At 35.7% G+C, this 18,760-nt stretch overlaps 1 protein-coding gene across 21 annotated transcripts in view; it reads right to left on the reverse strand.

Moving 5' to 3' along the window:
- Rims1 (regulating synaptic membrane exocytosis 1) overlaps nucleotides 1-18,760 on the reverse strand; it is a 480,632-nt gene that overhangs the window by 260,213 nt on the left and 201,659 nt on the right. For 20 of the 21 annotated variants that reach the window (XM_076557944.1, XM_076557939.1, XM_076557934.1 and 17 more), the window contains 2 exons: nucleotides 13,348-13,561; nucleotides 11,094-11,105 (listed from right to left, as the gene is read on the reverse strand). In XM_076557944.1, the coding sequence (XP_076414059.1) occupies nucleotides 11,094-11,105; nucleotides 13,348-13,561 (226 nt within the window). The remainder of the gene's footprint in view (nucleotides 1-11,093; nucleotides 11,106-13,347; nucleotides 13,562-18,760) is intronic. The other variant, XM_076557945.1, reaches the window with a different exon arrangement.

Raw genomic sequence — 18,760 nt, forward strand, 5'->3', positions numbered from 1 at the left:
AAAGAAGCTGACAGTTATTTTGAAAGTAGATATTAAATTATTTATCCAAAGTTCAACATTTTCAAAATTACAGAACAAATTTTTTACTTTAAAAATTGAGTATTTTAATCTTCCAAAGCTTGAAAACAACAAAAAATGAATAAAATGTATATACAATCAATGGAATGTTTGTAGGTATCATTAATAAGTCAAACAATTAAAAAATATTTGCAACACACAATGCAGATGAAAAAATTTCAAATGGTTACTCTGTAATCCAAGACAGACAGGGGAAATGTAGGGATGTAAATGGGGAGAAAGTTCTGAGGTGAATAACACAGGATATTAGAGTAAGGACAAACTAGGGTACATTGGTAAGAAAAGACCAAAGTCTTTAATATCTGGGTATGCCTTTACATACTGTTCTATGCTACAAAGTCCATTACTTTAGTAGTCAATATGGAATCAAAAAACTACACCAGTGCCATGCCCAGTGGAATCCTAAAGTTAGGAAGGTTGTAGCAGTTGAGAAGTGCCACATCACACTGGCCACATGAAGCTGGCTCTGTAAGCCTAGAGTTTAATCACTCCACAATATTCATCACAATTTTTGAGTCTACCCTTGCCAAGTAACTTAGTTGGCATTGGGAATGTGATAGTAAAACAGAGGCCACACTCTTCATAAAGACAACAATGAACAAATATTTATAGATAGGCAGATGGGTGGATGGATGACAGATAGATAGATAGATAGATAGATAGATAGATAGATAGATAGATAGATAGATAGATAGATAGATAGATAGATAATACATAGGTAGATGATAGATACAGATAAAGATACAGAACTGTATTTTCCAGAAGGCATTACTCTGAAGAAAATTTAAATATGGCAAATAGAAAATGATATTTTATGGCAGAAAGGTGGCTAAAATTTTAAATGGAGTAATGATAGAGCGTCTTTTAAGGCCATGCTTGAGTAGAGACCTGAAGACAGCTTAGGAGTGAGAAATGCTAAGAATATTGCAAAAAGAAAATTTTGCTTGAAATCCAAGTTATATTTATGTTAGCTGTGACTAGAGGACAGGATGAACAGGGTGAACAGAAAGTAGTGGGCATGGGGGAAAGAGGAATGGGAGATTTTTAAGAGTGAACAGGGTGCCCAAAACATGGAGAGTCTAGCTGTTAGGATTTTAATGACATGAAAAGGACATTTGGGGAAGTGAGAAGAGACACAGCATCATCTGGATAATACATTCAAGCATTTTTTTGCTTTGTGAAATTTACCTAATAGACTATCCATTTGCAACAGTAGAATATAAAATGAGCTGGATTTTATGGTAAGAAGCAGAGCTTGTGTATGTGTACGTGACATGGTGTTTATGTATGGGTGAATGTGTTTGTCTGTGTGCATATTTGTGAAGGTAGGTGCGTTTACTTGTTGATCCACATGTGTGTGGAGGCCAGAGGCCAGTATCAGGTGTCTTTTTTAATCTCTCTCCAGATCAGATTTTAAGACCAGGTTTCTCTCTGATCTTCCAGCTTCACCACAATACCTGGCTCATAGGTTTGATTTTATTAATAAGAACTTTTAAGATTCCTTCTACACATCTGTCCTTGTTTGTTTGTTTGTTTGTTTGTTTACTTACTTATCATTACTTTTAATGGGGGTGCTGAAATAAACCCAGGTCCTTGTTAACTAAGTCACCACAGGTGCTTACTGAGTAGCTGATAATGAATTTGATGCCCTGAATAAGACCTTCTAGTGTTCTCTTTTTGCAACTGTGCTAGAGATATTAGGGTGGTAGGGGCCACCAGAGTGGCAAGGAGTAAGCATAATTAATGCAGCAGTGGGAGTGAATAAAATACAACCACATAGAAAGGGAAGAAGACAGAAGTGCTAGACCAAGAGACCCATGAGACCTGTTCTCGAGTCCCTGCTGTGTGGCTCCTCCATGTGGGACCCTTTTCTATCCTTCAGGAAGTTCACAAGTTGAACTCACACACACACAAATGGCTTTCCTCTTTTCTAAAACTGTAATTAAAAAAAAAGCAGTTTCAAATTTCAAAGATGAAACATGAATAAAAATGTTATTTTTGAAAAGTTGGATTTTTCCAGTTTGAGGAACAAATGCTATCCCAAGAAATAGTAATACTTCCTGCATGATCACAAGGATAATGGATAAACTTCCAGAAAAAATAAAATCTGTGGATATTTTGGGTGTCTTTTGTTCATGAAAACAGAAAAATCTGGTGTAAGAAAATTTGGTTTCAGATGACAGAACTCCCTGAGAAAGATAATCATGCAATAACCAGTGTTAAAATTTTGAGATAAAGGGTGAAGATAAGAAAGAAAGAAAAAGAAGACATGAGAATGATGGGCAAACATAGGAAACTCAGCTGGTGTACTAATCCTGACCCAAAGCTTAACTCTAAAGCCTAATCCTAAACTCTAAAATCTAACTTTAATCTTAACCACTAACACTAATCCTAATCCCTAACCATAACATTAATCCTAACCCCTAACCCTAACCCCAAACCTAAACCCTAATTCTAACCCTTAACTTCTAACAATGGCCCATAACCCCTAAGACTAACCCACAACACCTAACACTAATCCTAACCACTAAACATAACCCCAAAACTAAACCCTAATCCTAAACTTTAACTTCTAACACTGGCCCCTAGCCCTAATCCTAACCCATAAGCCTAAACCCTAACTTCTAACTCCAAACCCTAATCCTAACCCTAACCACTAATCCAAACCCCTAACCCTAAACCCTAACCCTAAACTCTAATTCTAACCCTAACTCCTAATCAGAATACATAGCCTTAAACCCTAATCCTAATCCTTAACCCCTAACCCTAATCCTAACCCCTAACCCTTAAGAGTGCCAAGACCAGCAATGACCAAGGAGGTAATCACCTCAGCTGAGGACAGAATGCAAACCATTATTCAGCAATGATAAACCATGGGTTATGGCTTTGTTCAGCTCTTTCTGTCATCATGAAGATGAACAAATTAAAAAATTTAAAATGCCTCAATAATGTTTTGTTTTAAAAAAGGAGGGTATTTTAAAGATAGAAATCCAGATGCATTGATTATAAATTTCTTTATTTATTTTAGGCATCCTGGTACCTTTTCTGTATCATATTTAATACTCCATCTTAATATTCCAACTTTCATGCTATCAAACACTGTAAACAAACAAAAAATGGAAAACAAAATAAAGAGGAAAAGAGACAGGAAATGAGAAATATTTGCTTGCTAACCAATAATAAAGGGAGAGAAGTGCTTTTGTTCCTATACATCCAGAAGAATGTGGATAGACAGAGTTCTTGAAAAATAAGAGAAATCATAACCTGGCATGTAATACAAATTAAATGCCACTTCAGGTGACAATGTTTATATGCTACCTAAAAAAGATGGTAGTAGACATGCTGTCAAGAAAAGTAGTCTAATAGATATTAGTAATATTAACATTTATGACACACATGAAAATAATTTAATTACAATTTAATTATCATTGCCCATGCAATGCAATTTAGCTATATATGCTGTGTCAAATGATGTGTTCATCACAGAATACAAACCTGCAAAAAGTTCCCAAAAGAAGCAGAATGTGTTAAATGAAATAAATAGAAAATATGCAGAGAGCTCACTCTGTGAGAAACTCTGAGAGCCTACCACATAGGGAAGGACACTGAGGTGGTATTATAAGCAGACATTCATCAGCTGGAAAAGTTAACAAAAATCTTAATGCTACTGAAGCTAAAGAAGGCATTAAAGTATAAAGAACAATATGTATTCAGAGATGTTGGTAGCTGTTAGCTGGCAGCTTAATCTAAGCAACTGATGGATAAATTCCTTTAAGCATCTCTCAAAATGTTCTCTAGATGGGCAACAGTAATTCGTGGATGTATAGGAACTGTAAATATCAAGAAGAAATCAAATGTATGGACTTAGGAAGACTGCCAGGGAATTAACAATAATTACAAACAAATTAATAAGATAATAATAGGACATAATCATATTTAAAAGTAAAAAGTCTTGTCTGAGTAAACTAAAATATCTTCGCAGTCATATGTCCCAGTGATGCTTGAGTTGACTACTTTTATGTACTCACTGGAAGATATCTCCTTTGTTTCAAATACATGCTGTGTGCTTTTTCCTTGTGACTGTCATAGATGAATTTGCTTGTCTTGGTTTTTTGAAGTGTACACACGGATCAATGACTGACATGGTTGGTCAGCTTTTATGAAGTTTAAAAGACACATACATGTTAAATTATATTATTAACTAAAGACTCACAAAGCATTTTTCTTCAAAGAAGACACAGTCTTCTACTTCTACCCATGTGATCTGCTGCAATGGCACTTTATTGTCAATAGAAGCATTTGACTGACTTTTATGAAGATCAATTATTTTACAACACATAACCTCTTGATTAAACACACAATATTATTTTTCTACCATTACAAAGCATCACAAGTGAAAGATTTATAGTACTATCTACTACAGAAGGATTTCTATATACAGAAAGTATCAGATTCACGAACTACACAATGAAATAAATTGTTAATTTATACTGTTGTTTACTAAATTCTGTAGTAATGGGATGTATGAAACCAAGGAATTATTAAGTTCCAAATAGCTAACTTCCAAGTTAATAGTAATGAGAGTCTGAACACATCTTTCAAAGTTAAACTATTTTCAAACTGCAATAAATTTAGAATATATTTTGTAAATACAGTTTTGGTATGTTTTAAGAATATCTTTAAAACTGCTATCATAATAATATCAGGATATCAGGAGTGGTCATGATCTAACAGACTTATGGCTTGTATGCAAATGGTTGAAAGATGCATTTGGCACTGAATGGCTTTGAACACTCAGAAATGTTGATTGAATGTGCAGTTCCATTATCCTACATACTATCAGGGAGAAAAAATAATTTATTTCTTAGAAAAATGTTGACAAAATTATAATGTATAAATGTGGTGTCATACTTAATGTCAGTCAAACACACATGTCAGATACATGTGCACCTTTAAGCTGTCAAAGACTACATTAGTAGATTAAAGAACTTATGTATTTTATGTTAAATGCAGAACTTAACAATTCATGCTAAGAAATCTTTTGCAAGTCCTAGAATAAATAAATGAATGAGTGCACGTTACCTAGGGAAACGGCTTTATTCCTAATTACCATAATTAATTTCTGGGCTGCTTGGTTAAGCTTAGTGATAGAATGCAATTGATTCTTTTTAATAATGAATAACTTTTATACTACACTGATCAGAAAGCACACTGGTATGCATAAACAACAAAATTATGTTTACTGAAAAGATATTTAATTTTAAAGGAAAAGTAATTATGTATATGACTCGATATAAGAAAATAAATAAACAAAAGTGAATGCAAGGATAGCTGAATTAGCGCAGAGCTATGAAAAGTCTATTTGAACAGCTCTTATAGAATGATGATGTAACAAATTCAACAGAAACCTTTCTGAACAAAGTGATTTTGGTGGGGAGGGGAAGACAGGCTCTTTCTTGCAGCTCAAGACAGCAACCAACTCAATAGAGAGCCCAAACTGTCGCTTCACCCACAGTCCTCCTGCTTCAGCCCCTAGGTGTCAGGATAAAAACAGGTGTGTGGCACCCCTAAGAAGCTGATCCCCAACGCAGTAAATATGTCAGTCTTTGGAAAAGAATGTGCCCAAAGAATTTTTAAGTCAGACACATATTAGCAGAAAACTATAACGCTCTTGAAATGCCGAAGGTATCAAACTAATGTAACTCCGGTTAAATAGTTTTATCACAACAAGAATGAGATACAATTCCACTCCATACAGGATATTATTAATTCAATAATAAATATGTCAGCAGTCACTAGAGTGCCTATCACAGAATCGTGAAGCCACTTGAACTGAAAACCCCCATCAGATCATCAGCCATGGTGTCCTCTGAACACTCAACTGAACTGATCCCCTCTGGATGTCTGGCCAACCGGCCTAGACTAATGGACAAGGTCCAGGTCCCAGTGAGAGACTCTATGAAACACAAGGTGTTCATCTCATGAAGTATCTATGAGGCTGACCTCTGCCCCCCATGTGCAGGGATCCCAACCCACACATGAATCCACGTTTACACACACACACACACACACACACACACACACACACACACACACACACACACAGGCGGTGCAGAAGGAAAGAGGGAGGGAGGAAGAGCAAGAGAGAGAACAGTAGTGACATGATGCCAAATATTGACCAAAACTAGAGGAGTTGACAACCTTCTTCTTTGGGAAACAGTGTGGGAACTTCTCAAGAAGTTAAATATGGCGTTATCTTATGACCCAGAAATCCTACAACTTGGTACATAAACAGAGATTTGACAACATTTTAAGACAAAATTCAGTACTTTCTTCTAGCTTAGATTTTTAGCTCTGTGAAAATTGTTAACATATCCCCTTCTTTATACTAGAAAATTCTCATTTTCTACAGCCTAGTATAGGTTTGTTAGTTTTAATATGGATTTTTATAATTTTCTGAAACACTTCTTTAATGAGGTGTTAAAATGAGGTACAGAAAAAGATCAAAACTAAGCAAGCCTATAAACTCTCTCATGCTTTTGAATATCATCAAACATTTCAAAAATAGTGATGTTGAGTGTGAATTATTAAAAACTCGTAAAAACAGTATTAAATTCATTAATTTTTATTTTATGTGTACAAGTGTTTTGCTCGTATGAATATGCCTGGTGCCTGCAGAGGCCAGAAGAGGGCGACATGTCCCTCAGAACTGTAGTTACAGCTAGCTGTAAGCCATCAGGCTCAGGTGATGGAATCGAACACACTTCCTCTGGAAGAACAGCCCTTCACTTCTAAGCCATATCTGCAGCCCCTAGTGAGTCAAAGTCCCAAAACATATTTGTATGAGACCTAGACACCGGGAGCTGGACGGTTCATTCAGTAAAATGTTTACCACGTAAACACTGGGACCTAAACAGCCAGGTGTGGTGGATTGCGGCTATAATCCTTTCACTGATAGACACACAGTGGATCCTTCAGGCTTGCTGGTGATCCAGTCTAGCAGGATCAGGTCTAATGAGATACTCTGCCTCAAAAAGCAAATTGGAGGCAGGCATTTAAGCACACACCTCTAATCACAGCATTAGCATTTGGGAGTGGAAGGCAAGCAGGGCTCTGTGAGTTCTAGGCCAGCCTGGTCTAGAGTTCCAGCAACCACCACTACACGGTGAGATCCTATCACAAAATAAAATAAAGTGAAGGGGCAACTGAAAAAGACACCCAATTTTGACCTCCACATGTACATACAAACACGTGTGTACATATGCATGTGCAGACATAGACACAAGCACACACAAATTCACAGCTTTCCTAAACCTCTTATATAACAATATTTGCAACTTACGTATTGTTTGCCCTTTGGGGTAAGTTCCATGAAGCCAGACTAAACCTGAGAAATCTAACCAACTGACTTGTAAGTTCTCCTTTGATATAACCTAAGATTTTTATTGATTTGTCTTTTGTATATATGTACTTTTCTACATGACTTACATATAGAGTATCTCTGTGGGATGAATTTCTAAGAGAAATGTCAGAAAATTCAAAGGTTCTAGGGGAAAAAATGGATCTCAAGCAAATTCTTGAAAATCATGTTCTTCAAATAAGTGAAGGCTTTATATTACAAGCCTCTTCCTTGTTACCTATGGACTAAATATGGGCAACTCTGAGAGTAATTTTCACAATAATAATAAATATTTAATGCAATCATGCAAATCACTTGTTTAAAATAGTTGCAATTTTCTGGCTTGCTTGCATTTAATTCTAGCAAGGGAAAAACTCCCAAGTTTTTTATTTTGTAATTAAAGAACAGTGTTCTGTGTGCATGTCTGTGTGAGGGCATTTTCTATGCTCTTAAGGACTAGCCATCCTTTAAATAAGACCTTATGATAAGGCTAGCTGCATGTTCGGTTGCTACTGTCCCATTTTGTGTTAAACCTTACTAATAGAAGGGTTTCAAAACAACAAAAACACACTTGTTTCATCAACATAGTCTTTAACATAATTTTTATAAATACCAATGAAAATTGAATAGGAAAGAGTTGTTAAAAATTGTGACTCTTGCCGGGCGATGGTGGCGCACGCCTTTAATCCCAGCACTCGGGAGGCAGAGCCAGGCGGATTGCTGTGAGTTCGAGGCCAGCCTGGGCTACCAAGTGAGCTCCAGGAAAGGCGCAAAGCTACACAGAGAAACCCTGTCTTCGAAAAACCAAAAAAAAAAAAAAAAAAAAAAAAAAAAAAAATTGTGACTCTTAAGCTCAGCATCTCATTATTTATTAAAATGCAATATATTATAATTATATATGGTATTAATTATAATGAGAATAATATGTAAAATGATATTGCATATAAATTTTAGAAGATAAGGATCTACTGTTTTTACATTTTGAGAAAATACCAAAAAGGATAGATAGGGTTCTGTTTTCAGAGTAGTGCCAATGTTTTTATAGAATATTCTTAACATAAAGGCTGATGCATCTTTTTGAAAATTGGATAAACTAGAAATGAACAAGTCCATTTTGTTTACTATATTCATAATCCAACATTTCTCACTAGCAGAACACTGATGGAAATTTCTAGGAAATCACAAGGGAATTGAACTTAGAGGATTCATTCCACCGATTCTCCAGCAGAAAGTGTGAGTACCAAGGGACTGATCTGAATTCCACCCTCTGTCACCAAATGGAGTAAAATAAAAATAAAATTAATTTAAACAGGCTATGGAAAACGTTTACAATATCCCTATACTATAGGCTCAGAAAAGGGTTTTCAACAAAAATAAAAGGCATGATATAAGTTTTGCCAATGAAAATATGCACATGTACAAAATCATCTTCTATTATAAGCTATTGAACATGCCCACATCTAAGTCATTCGGTATTGTAGCTCTTTGTTTTAAGCAATTCACAGTTTCCCAAGTTACTACGAGGTATGACTTAGGCTAAGGACAATTTTTTAAAGCAATAGTTCAAATAGTTCTAGAATAAAATGATGATTAACATTTAGCTAGACTTAATTAAGAAATATGCATAGATGCATACTAGATAGCCTTAGGTTTTCTCTAATCTTTAAATCACATTTTAGCCAGTTTATTAGACCAAGTAGAATTCAGCATTATCATTCTGATGAAGACTGGTTTAGGGTAAGTTTTATTCACTCTTTTACCTATTCTCTCTGACTCCGTGCCTCTGTCTGTCTCTGTCTCTGTCTCTCTGCCAAAATAAACATGCTCTAGAGAATTAGGAAAGGGCTGGAATCCAAACACTCAGTTCAATACTCAATTATCCTGGGACATGAGAGCTAGTCCAGTAGTTAAGAATGCTTTCTGCTTTTACACAGACTAGAGCTCAGTCCCTAGCATCCACATCAAGAAGCTCACAGCTGTATATAACTCCAGCTCCAAGTGGAATCTGATGCTCTCTTCTGGCTTCTTTTGGTTCCCTTGTATATATGTGCATACACGCATATGTGTACACACACACACACACACACACACACACACACACACACACACACACAGAGTTACAAAATTAAACAAGTCTTTTAAAAATACTCAGTTATTCTATTATTCTCTTTAGCATGCCTGAGAACAAAATCTGGTGTTAATTTCCTTAGACGGAAGCATTGATTCACTGAAGTGCCTCATGGGCTAAAAAGTGTTTGGAGAAATGTTGACCAAGTAGTTTAAACACATTAATTGATGCATACTTTCCAATTGAAGTGAGGAGAAAAAGTGTAAAGTGATTGTATTTTACAGTATTTCCATTGCAAGCACAAAGTCTGCCTGGATTATCATTATGCAGGCAACAATCATAATAAGCACAGCAAGTCCAAACAACCTACCGTCCATTGTGGCAAGACAAGCAAACAGATGATGCTCCTGCCCAGGACTGCAGGAGTAGCTGGTCTTACATCAAGTCTGAACAACATTACCATTATAAATTTACCCTTTTATTCTCTGACTTAAAGTCCACATTCCAAATGTTGACTTGTCCAAAGTGATACTATTTATTAAATCCTATGTGTATTATTATCCATTTATTTTGTTTAATGAGATGTATCACTCATTAAGGCAGTGATCCCACACACCAATAACACAGGCAACATTCAGTGAAAATCTGTATAAATTTTCAACCTTGATTCTTTTGCGTAGAAAATTGATCTCCAGAAAGGTGCATGAAGTTTGAAATCACAGATTAATATTCAGTTTAATGTCAAGCTTGGTCATCATGTACTGCAATATTTTCATTGAAATTTGAAAGATATTAACAGAGGCAGCTGAAATGATACATTTAACACAAAATATCCATTGCCTCATCTTCACCTGGGGGAATTAATGAGCCCTGAGGAAGTAATGATGTACACCAGAGGAAGGTATACAGAGTACAGAGAAGAGATGTTGATAGAAGATGCCACTTGAACCCCACTTCCCAAATACTAAGAGCCTTTGTGGTTTCTGCAATTAGTAAGAGTTAAAAATGATCTCTCAAAAAGCAATCGTTATGCACAAGAGTGAGTAAAGTGGCAAAATGTGGCTCAGCATGACAACTCGAATGTCATGTGTTCCATAGAAAAGTAACATTTGGATTTGACTTATATTTGGTTAGAATCTTATCTCTTGTCTCTACCCAATCTGTATACCTTGTCTCCTTCTGCAGTGAAGTTTCAAATCACCAGCCTTGACACCTAAGAGTTATTCAGAAATGAAAGTCCATTAGAGTTTAGTGTTCCTGGAAGAGAATAATCACCAGACTCCTAAAGCTAAGGCTGGTAATTATATCAAAATCTCACTGTTTCTATGAATTCAGTCTCTCCAAACTCTATACACAAATGTAAGATTCCGTTGGGTTCTCAGATGTTCATCTCAGTTTCATTCTCATGACAACTAGGGATGAGCTCTTCCAATTATAAAGTTGCATTGTGAAATGTTGTGATTAACAGAATTATAAGCAACTGTCACTTAATCGAGTTCACAGAAATACAGTATATCAAATCATAGAAAAGAAAGCATGGATTCTAACCACTTTGTCCTCCTTTGGGAAAACATCCAATGAAGCAGAGCAGGGAGAGAAAGAAAAAGAGAGAAACAAGAATGAGCCACACATTAATACAGCGATGTCAACACAACAAATACATTTCTTCAAAGTGTTAAAACACATAAAGCACATGCTGGATGCAAGAACTGGGCCCACTTTCCTGAGTTTTAGACTTTAGACTAGTTCTACTTTTAAAGTTTTCTTTGGTATCAGGCATCCTGAAACATATCTGTAATCCTAACACTCAGGAGGCTGAGGCAGAAAGATCCCAAAGTTGGTATCAATCAATAGAGAATTGCTTCAGAGAGAAAACAGTATCTTAAAGGCAAAAAAAAAAGGAAATCTTCAGAAAGAAATGTCAACTTGCCACATGCTTCCTCCTATTACTGAAAATACTTTATTAAACACATAGAATGATACTAAAATTCTATTAAATTACACTGAACATGGTTGGAGACCAAATTTAGAAAAATATCTAATAATGAAAAGTGTCATGGATTAAAAATAGGAGAAATATAAATATTTTAGGCATGACTTATTACATAGCAGTAAAAATGGCATTTATTTGTATGTATTTCAATATTTTATCATAAGAGAAAACAGGTTTATATACTGTTTTGTTCTTACACAGAAGACATAATTTTAAGCTGGACCTTCTTTAATTTTATTTCTTTAAATATTTTTTCAAGTGGGGTTAATTTTAGTATAAGAGAAATGAACAAAAACAGGCATTAGTATCTGCTTCAAAGAATAAAAAGAACTTCCTAGCTCAGTTTTCTCTCTACAACCTGACTTTGACCCTAACAACTTCAATATACCAGCAGTCAACAGTGTGACAGTTGGCTTGCCTCAACCCTGTAATGGGAAGTTAACAGCTTCAGCAGCTGCAGGTACTCAGCCAACACTAACCCTCAGCTGATGTACACAATCCGCCACTGCCAGCAACTTTCAGACTGTTACGTATTGTAATCACCTCCAGGGCCCACCTGCAAAAATCCATCCCAAAGGACGTACTTACAAACACTAAAGATTGGAGGAGGGATTAACAAACACATCTTATGAACTCTCTCATGTGACATTGGCTTAAATTCTTTTTATTTCACTCTCATAACAAGTATGAAAGATACTACTATTCCTTGTTTTATAGCTAAGGAAACTCTTGTTTAGAGATGACACTGGTCTTACATTAAACTATAACATGTACTTATTATACTTCACTGTCTTAATTCCCTGGAAGAGAGTCTAGAATATCCTACTGAAATTCAGACAACCAACTAATTAATACATCGTCAGCTGAGAAGTTTGTTCTCAACCTCAACTGATTTTTCCAAATGAGAAGAATTTCAAGAGTGGTTAAAGTTTTAATGGTTTAAAATATATTTATATCACATTATGCACATAGTTAAACAACATGATAAATGCTTGGACTGAATACTAGGAAATTTTTAAGGCAGTGATCATCACAATTGTTCAATACTATACTACAGATCTCAACCAAAATATTCATTTGGAGTTCTCTACAAATAATTCTACTGTCCTAACACAGGTAATGTGAGAAGTCTATAACACTGAAATGTATTTTAGAGTAAATAATTGCTAAAATGGGTCTTGAATTTCACAAATTGTAATGTTGGGTTCTGCTACACCAGAATTTATTTATGTTTTATTCAGAATCTTTAGCACAAAATATTTGTGCTAACTATGGTAGAGCAAAATACCATGCTCTCATTTCAGCAAAATTAGAAAATTTCTGCAGGTGAAAATACATCTCATAACCCTAGCATTTAAAAATGGCTTATTATATGTTCCTTAAATCCCTAAATACTTCTCATGAGATGAAAGTGGCACTGATCCTTTGGCTTGATAGTAAATCTGAAATTACTATCATGGGAGTTAACCATTGCTTAATATATTACAGTTATTTTCAATGATTCTATAATCCTTAGTGATACTAAGTTTATATTTAATTCAAAAAATAAATGCTTTGGATGGGCATTCTTTTGGCTTGTAATGGGAATCATATATAAAGCTCCACATAGGCAAAGTACCTTATTTATTGTTATGTTCATCACTGTTCCACTGTTTTTTGGATCTTATAAAAATAAAAAACACAAAAGCACGTATTCCTGTGCATATCACATGCATGCTTTAGTCTCAGACCATGCAAGGGTTTACATGCTTGCCAATGCGTTGGCTTTCTTCAGCTCTTGGGCACCTGGTGTGTTCACAGGACACTCACATTGTTCGATCGCAGAGACACACGGCCTCCACAGCGTGCACAGAACTTGGTGCGACAATACGAGCAAAGATGGCCACATCCATCAGCGAACTTTGTCTTATGACAGATTCCACATGTCGGGGCATCGTCTTTGTGCTCGCCCTGGTAACGCCTTGCTTCCTCTCCGATTTTTCTCACTTGCTCCTTATAGCTTTCAAACTGTTGATGCAATCTCCTGGGCAAAAGAGACAAGAGAATGAACTAAGTAAATGAAGGAAGACAGAAAAGTCAACCATTTTTCCTAAAGAAAAATAAAATTCAGGTGTTTGAGGAAAAGCAGCACACGCAAATCTACTTTTCCCACCAAGCTGAAAACATAATCAATCTACATACTCTGATCTGTCTTGGTCTTGATCAAGAGCGCCTACTTTTACAGGTCTGTTTTGCATCAACCAGGACTGCTAAGGCAAGCCCTTCCCCATAAGAACATTTACAGTAAGATTCAAATCCCTCAATACATCAGTTCAAGTCCTCAATCTTAAATTGCTGTAAGCAGATCTATTGGAACAAAACTCTCCAAACTACAGTGAGTCTCCTACATTAAGGATTTCTCCACACTTTAAATGAGAACAAGGAGTGTTGCACTAAGCCAAGTCAACAGTCTTGGGCCATCTCACCAGGAGACAATGCTGGGAAATGGCTGATCAAAGTCACCTGTGTGTTAGAGCGAATGGGCAGGACACGAGTGCCCCCTCAAACACAGAATGCACAGATGGCATTGTTAATTCTGGCAGTTCATGCTACACTCCACATAAGGTGACTGTGAGAGCTGCACTCCCCAAACATAGAAGGTGGTGAGTCAGGGCCATGTTCAGTATTGCTTCTGTACTGGGATTTGGTTATGCTCTGTGCTTCTTTTTAACCACTAACAGCTCTTGAACAGAACATGAATCATTACTTTCTTCTTTTGCCAACTGATACTTTTTCTATTTAATCCATACTTAAAGCAAATGTGTATAAACTCCCACATAACATAGTTGAATACTACGTTGACACCATTCCCTATTGAAAAGCCAGAAAATTTTGTTTTCTAAAAGAATAATGTATGTGATATTTTTTTAAAAAAATGCACAAATACCTAGTTGATTCATTGATGAACTGTTTGGTACATAAACTATTTTATACTTTACCATCAATTGAAGTTCAAGTTAGTAGGAAACAACTAGGGATGACCATCATTTCAAAAGATGTATGCAAAGTAGCCCTGGGAGTCTTATACTTTCTATTAAATGAGATGACTGTCAGGGATGGAAGAAAAGAAATAACTCCAATCAAATAAACAGAAATAAACTCTAAGCATAAAAGAAATCAAGAATAAAAACTTATCTAGTCCCTAAGTCTTTACTGTTAGGGCCACAAAGTAAAATCAATGAAGGAATCAAAAGTATTTCAGAAGTCAGGCTAAAGAAGAATTTTCTTATAAATTTATTCTATAACATAGAGTATGATTTAGTATGGGTGTCGGTTAACTTTTCAGTAAAAGGTCAGATAGTAAATATTTTCATTTTATGAGCCATATAGCATTTGTTGTAACTACCCACCCACACTGTTCTGACAGGAAAGTAACCATAGATAGAATGGAAACAAATGAGTGTGGATACAGTCTAATAAATATTTTATTTATAAAAAGACAGACAGCAAGCTATAGTTGGCTAGTGGTCCAGTCTGTCAATTCTTTATTTAGGATTTGTTTTATGGGAAGATATAATGGTTTTCAAACCAAATCATCTTGGAATTTTAAAATTTAAACACAGGAATTATACATTTTGTTAGGACTAATCCAAAGGGCCTCTAATCTCTGAATTGTAGCTTTTTATTCTGTTTTTAGTATATGCATGCATGGTTCTTGAGATTCAACCCAGGGCCTTGTGCATACTAAATATGCACTCTAAAACTGAAACACACATCAAGCCCTCAGAGGAAATTTTTGTACAATACGTAACATAGGATGCTCTGGCCATTTAGATTAAACCCTTTTCCTACTGCAATATGCGGAATTCCATGGGTTCACTCATGAGTCACTTCATATTTCTTAATAGTGCATCATTACTATTTCTGTATATGACACCTGTCTCCAACCAAAGAGTAAATATAAGAGATGTACAGTTCAGCAAATAATGAAGACATATACCTTTTTGATAATAGCCAATATGCATCTTATATATGTGTGTATACAAAATTAAATATTGCTACATTTTTCATAGTCCATTCTGAGGAGAAACACATGTAATTTATAAGTGAGTTCATACTGAAGACAAAATGTCTGCAAAAAAAAAAGACCCTCACTTACTTGTATAAAATCATAAGTACTGGTAAAAATATTTTAACATGACTTAAAATGTATGCTGGATCAGGAAATAAAGTGTGAAAAATCCATGAAAAAGAAAATGAAATAGAAACAATATTTGACAAGGTAGCATAACTCAAATGCAGAGATCTATCTAGGTACAGGCACTGAGGCTTGGTGACCAACAACTTCAGTTGTAATTGTTATACAGTGAAAGCAAATGCTTTAGTTAGGCAGACAACAGAAACACTTGAAATAAAATGTATGATATCCAACTCAGTGGTGGAAAAGTATGAAATTAGAAAAAAAGACAAAAGATTTAACTTAAAGATGAAAACACAGAACTACAGAGAAAGAATGGTTAGTAACTGTAGTAGGAGGTGACAGAGACAATGAACTCATTAGGAATCATAACTGGAATGCAGTGTAGCATGAGTATCAGACAAAAATGTTCATGTTGGATTGTTAAAATTCTAGTTAAATGAGGCTTAGAAAAGACAGACTCAAGATAGACTCAAACATAACACGACTTGTGATTTCTAATGAGGTGGGTTACTTCCATTAAACACAAAGATGGACAGAATTCTTGAAATAACAGAAAAAAAAGATATTTCATGGAAAGAGTAAAAAAGCAAAAAAGAAAAAATCCCAAAACCAAAAACCAAAAACCTGACTAAATAAAATACAGTATAATATTTAATTCAAAAACCATTACTAAGCCAGGCAGTGTTGTGTTTGTTTTTGCTCCTTTGGTGGGGGGCACCACCCAGCTCCCAAATGAATCACACACAGAGCCTTATTCTTAATTATAAATGCTCGGCCTTACCTTGGCTTGTTTCTTGCCAGCCTTTCTTAACTTAAATTATCCCTTCTGTCTTTTGACTCTGGACTTTTGCCTTTCTCTATTTCTGTATACCTTTCTTTCTTACCCTGTTACTGGTTGTGTAGCTGGGTAGCTGGCCCCAGATGTCCTCCCCTCCTTGTTCTTGTTCCTTCTTCTCCCACTCACAGATGTCTCCTTCTATTTACTCTCTCTGCCTGCCAGCCCTGCTTATCCTTTCTCCTGCCTCACTATTGACCATTCAGCTCTTTATTAGACCATCATGTGTCTTAGATGGGCAAAGTAACACAACTTCACAGTTAAGCAAATGCAACATAAACAAAAGTAACACACCTTAAAATATTCTACAACAAGGCAGAGGGGTTCACTCACAGCTGTGCTCACTATATGCTGAGGGATGAAACATGAAGATTGAGTTTAAGGCCAGCCTCCGTTATAAGGCAAGACCTCATCTCAATAAAACAACCAAAACACACACACACACACACACACACACACGCACACGCACACGCACACGCACACGCGCACATGCACACACGCACACACACACACTCCTAATGACAATAAAAATAACCTATTATTTAAAAGCATGAATTTAATGTTTTACATAACAATTTTGAACTTCATAAAATACAAAGAACAGAGAAACTAATCTTCCAATTTTTATACCTTTTCTTATAATTGACAAGTAGATTAAAACATATCATGATAGAGGATGTTTTAAGACAAATATATGGTTTAACCTAATGGACAACTATACATAAACATATACGCATATAATTTGTGTGCACATGGGTGGTATCATACAGATACATGTGTAAATTTCTCCATCATGCACATTAAAGCAGCTGTATAGGACTGATATTGAGTCTCCCTCTATTTTCCATCTCACATTGTTTGAATTCATATATGAAGCTCAAAGTATGTAGAACATTCTGTACCTCAAGGGTATTTGAGATATTTTGTTTAAAGCTGAGGAGAAATTAGTTCATGATATTTGTTCTAGTTCTCTCTCTCTCTCTCTCTCTCTCTCTCTCTCTCTCTCTCTCTCTCTCTCTCTCTCTCTCTCTCATATATATGAGATTGTGTTGTGATTGTGTGTGTGAAACATTTCATATAAAAAAGGAAAAGCTCCTTTCTAACTCATCAAATATCACTAAATAGAAAATGAGCTCAATAGAATTGCAGAGGTGAATGCATTTAATGATATTGACATGTGCAAAGGAACCGATCATCCATTTAATTAGTTTTCAGAAGGAATACATACATTTAACTCTACAATAATGTGAAATAGACAGCACCATTTCCACTTTACTGACAGGAAAACTAACATCTGTCTTTGACTTTACTTTCACTTTCTATGTTAACATATCATTCTAAATTCACCTTCTTAAGATCTCCTCTCTCCTGAGCTCACATAAAAGGTGACAATAAATGTGGATTCAACTTCCAACTTAAAGCATTTCTGGAATCACAGAAGTGTGAATTTACCAAGCAGTATAAACTTTGGTGAAGTTCAATGGAAATATATGAACAAACTCTGATGATGAAAAAAGCAAAGACAATGGTGATAATCCCATTCCAAGAAACTTCAGATTCTCAGTAATACTTTCATTACACTATAATTGCTGCTTCTTCGGGATACTTTCATTACAGTCTCATTCCTCCATAGCATTTACCCTCAAACTCCCTTTTTACCAAACTGACTTCAAGATACTGTTTTCTTTGCAAAACTACAACTCTAATCTTGATGGTTTAAGATCCTAGGGTCCACTATTGTAAATACTTTTGCTTCTTATACTGTGTGGTCTCTTAGGTCATGACAAGTAGGCAAATATTATTTGCTCTTGTATTAGTGGACACACACAGCTGTTTTACTAGAGAGAGGAGTTTTTTTTTTCCATTGATCTGTGAGGTCAAGGTCTCTAAAGTCTTACTTTCTCCCTCGGAGAAGTGAGAGTAGTTCCAAGGAAGACAACCACCAGGATGCAGTTTCTTTTCCCAGAGTGGATACATAAAGGATCAGGATAGCTCTTTCCCAAGTCCCTCCCACAAAAGCTCAGGAGACCACTCCAATGGCAATACTTGTATTTTATTAAGGCCTTCTGTTCACTGGCCCTAGGCTGCCCATATCCATTTTTACTTGTCTCATATGTGTTAGAGCAATGGTTTCAGAACAGGGCCATTTTCATAGAAGTGTTGTAAACATCCGAGAGGGGAATAGAATGAGAGGGGGAAGATCATGA

Source organism: Peromyscus maniculatus, chromosome 21 (genome assembly GCF_049852395.1).
Source record: "Peromyscus maniculatus bairdii isolate BWxNUB_F1_BW_parent chromosome 21, HU_Pman_BW_mat_3.1, whole genome shotgun sequence".
NCBI lineage: Eukaryota > Metazoa > Chordata > Mammalia > Rodentia > Cricetidae > Peromyscus > Peromyscus maniculatus.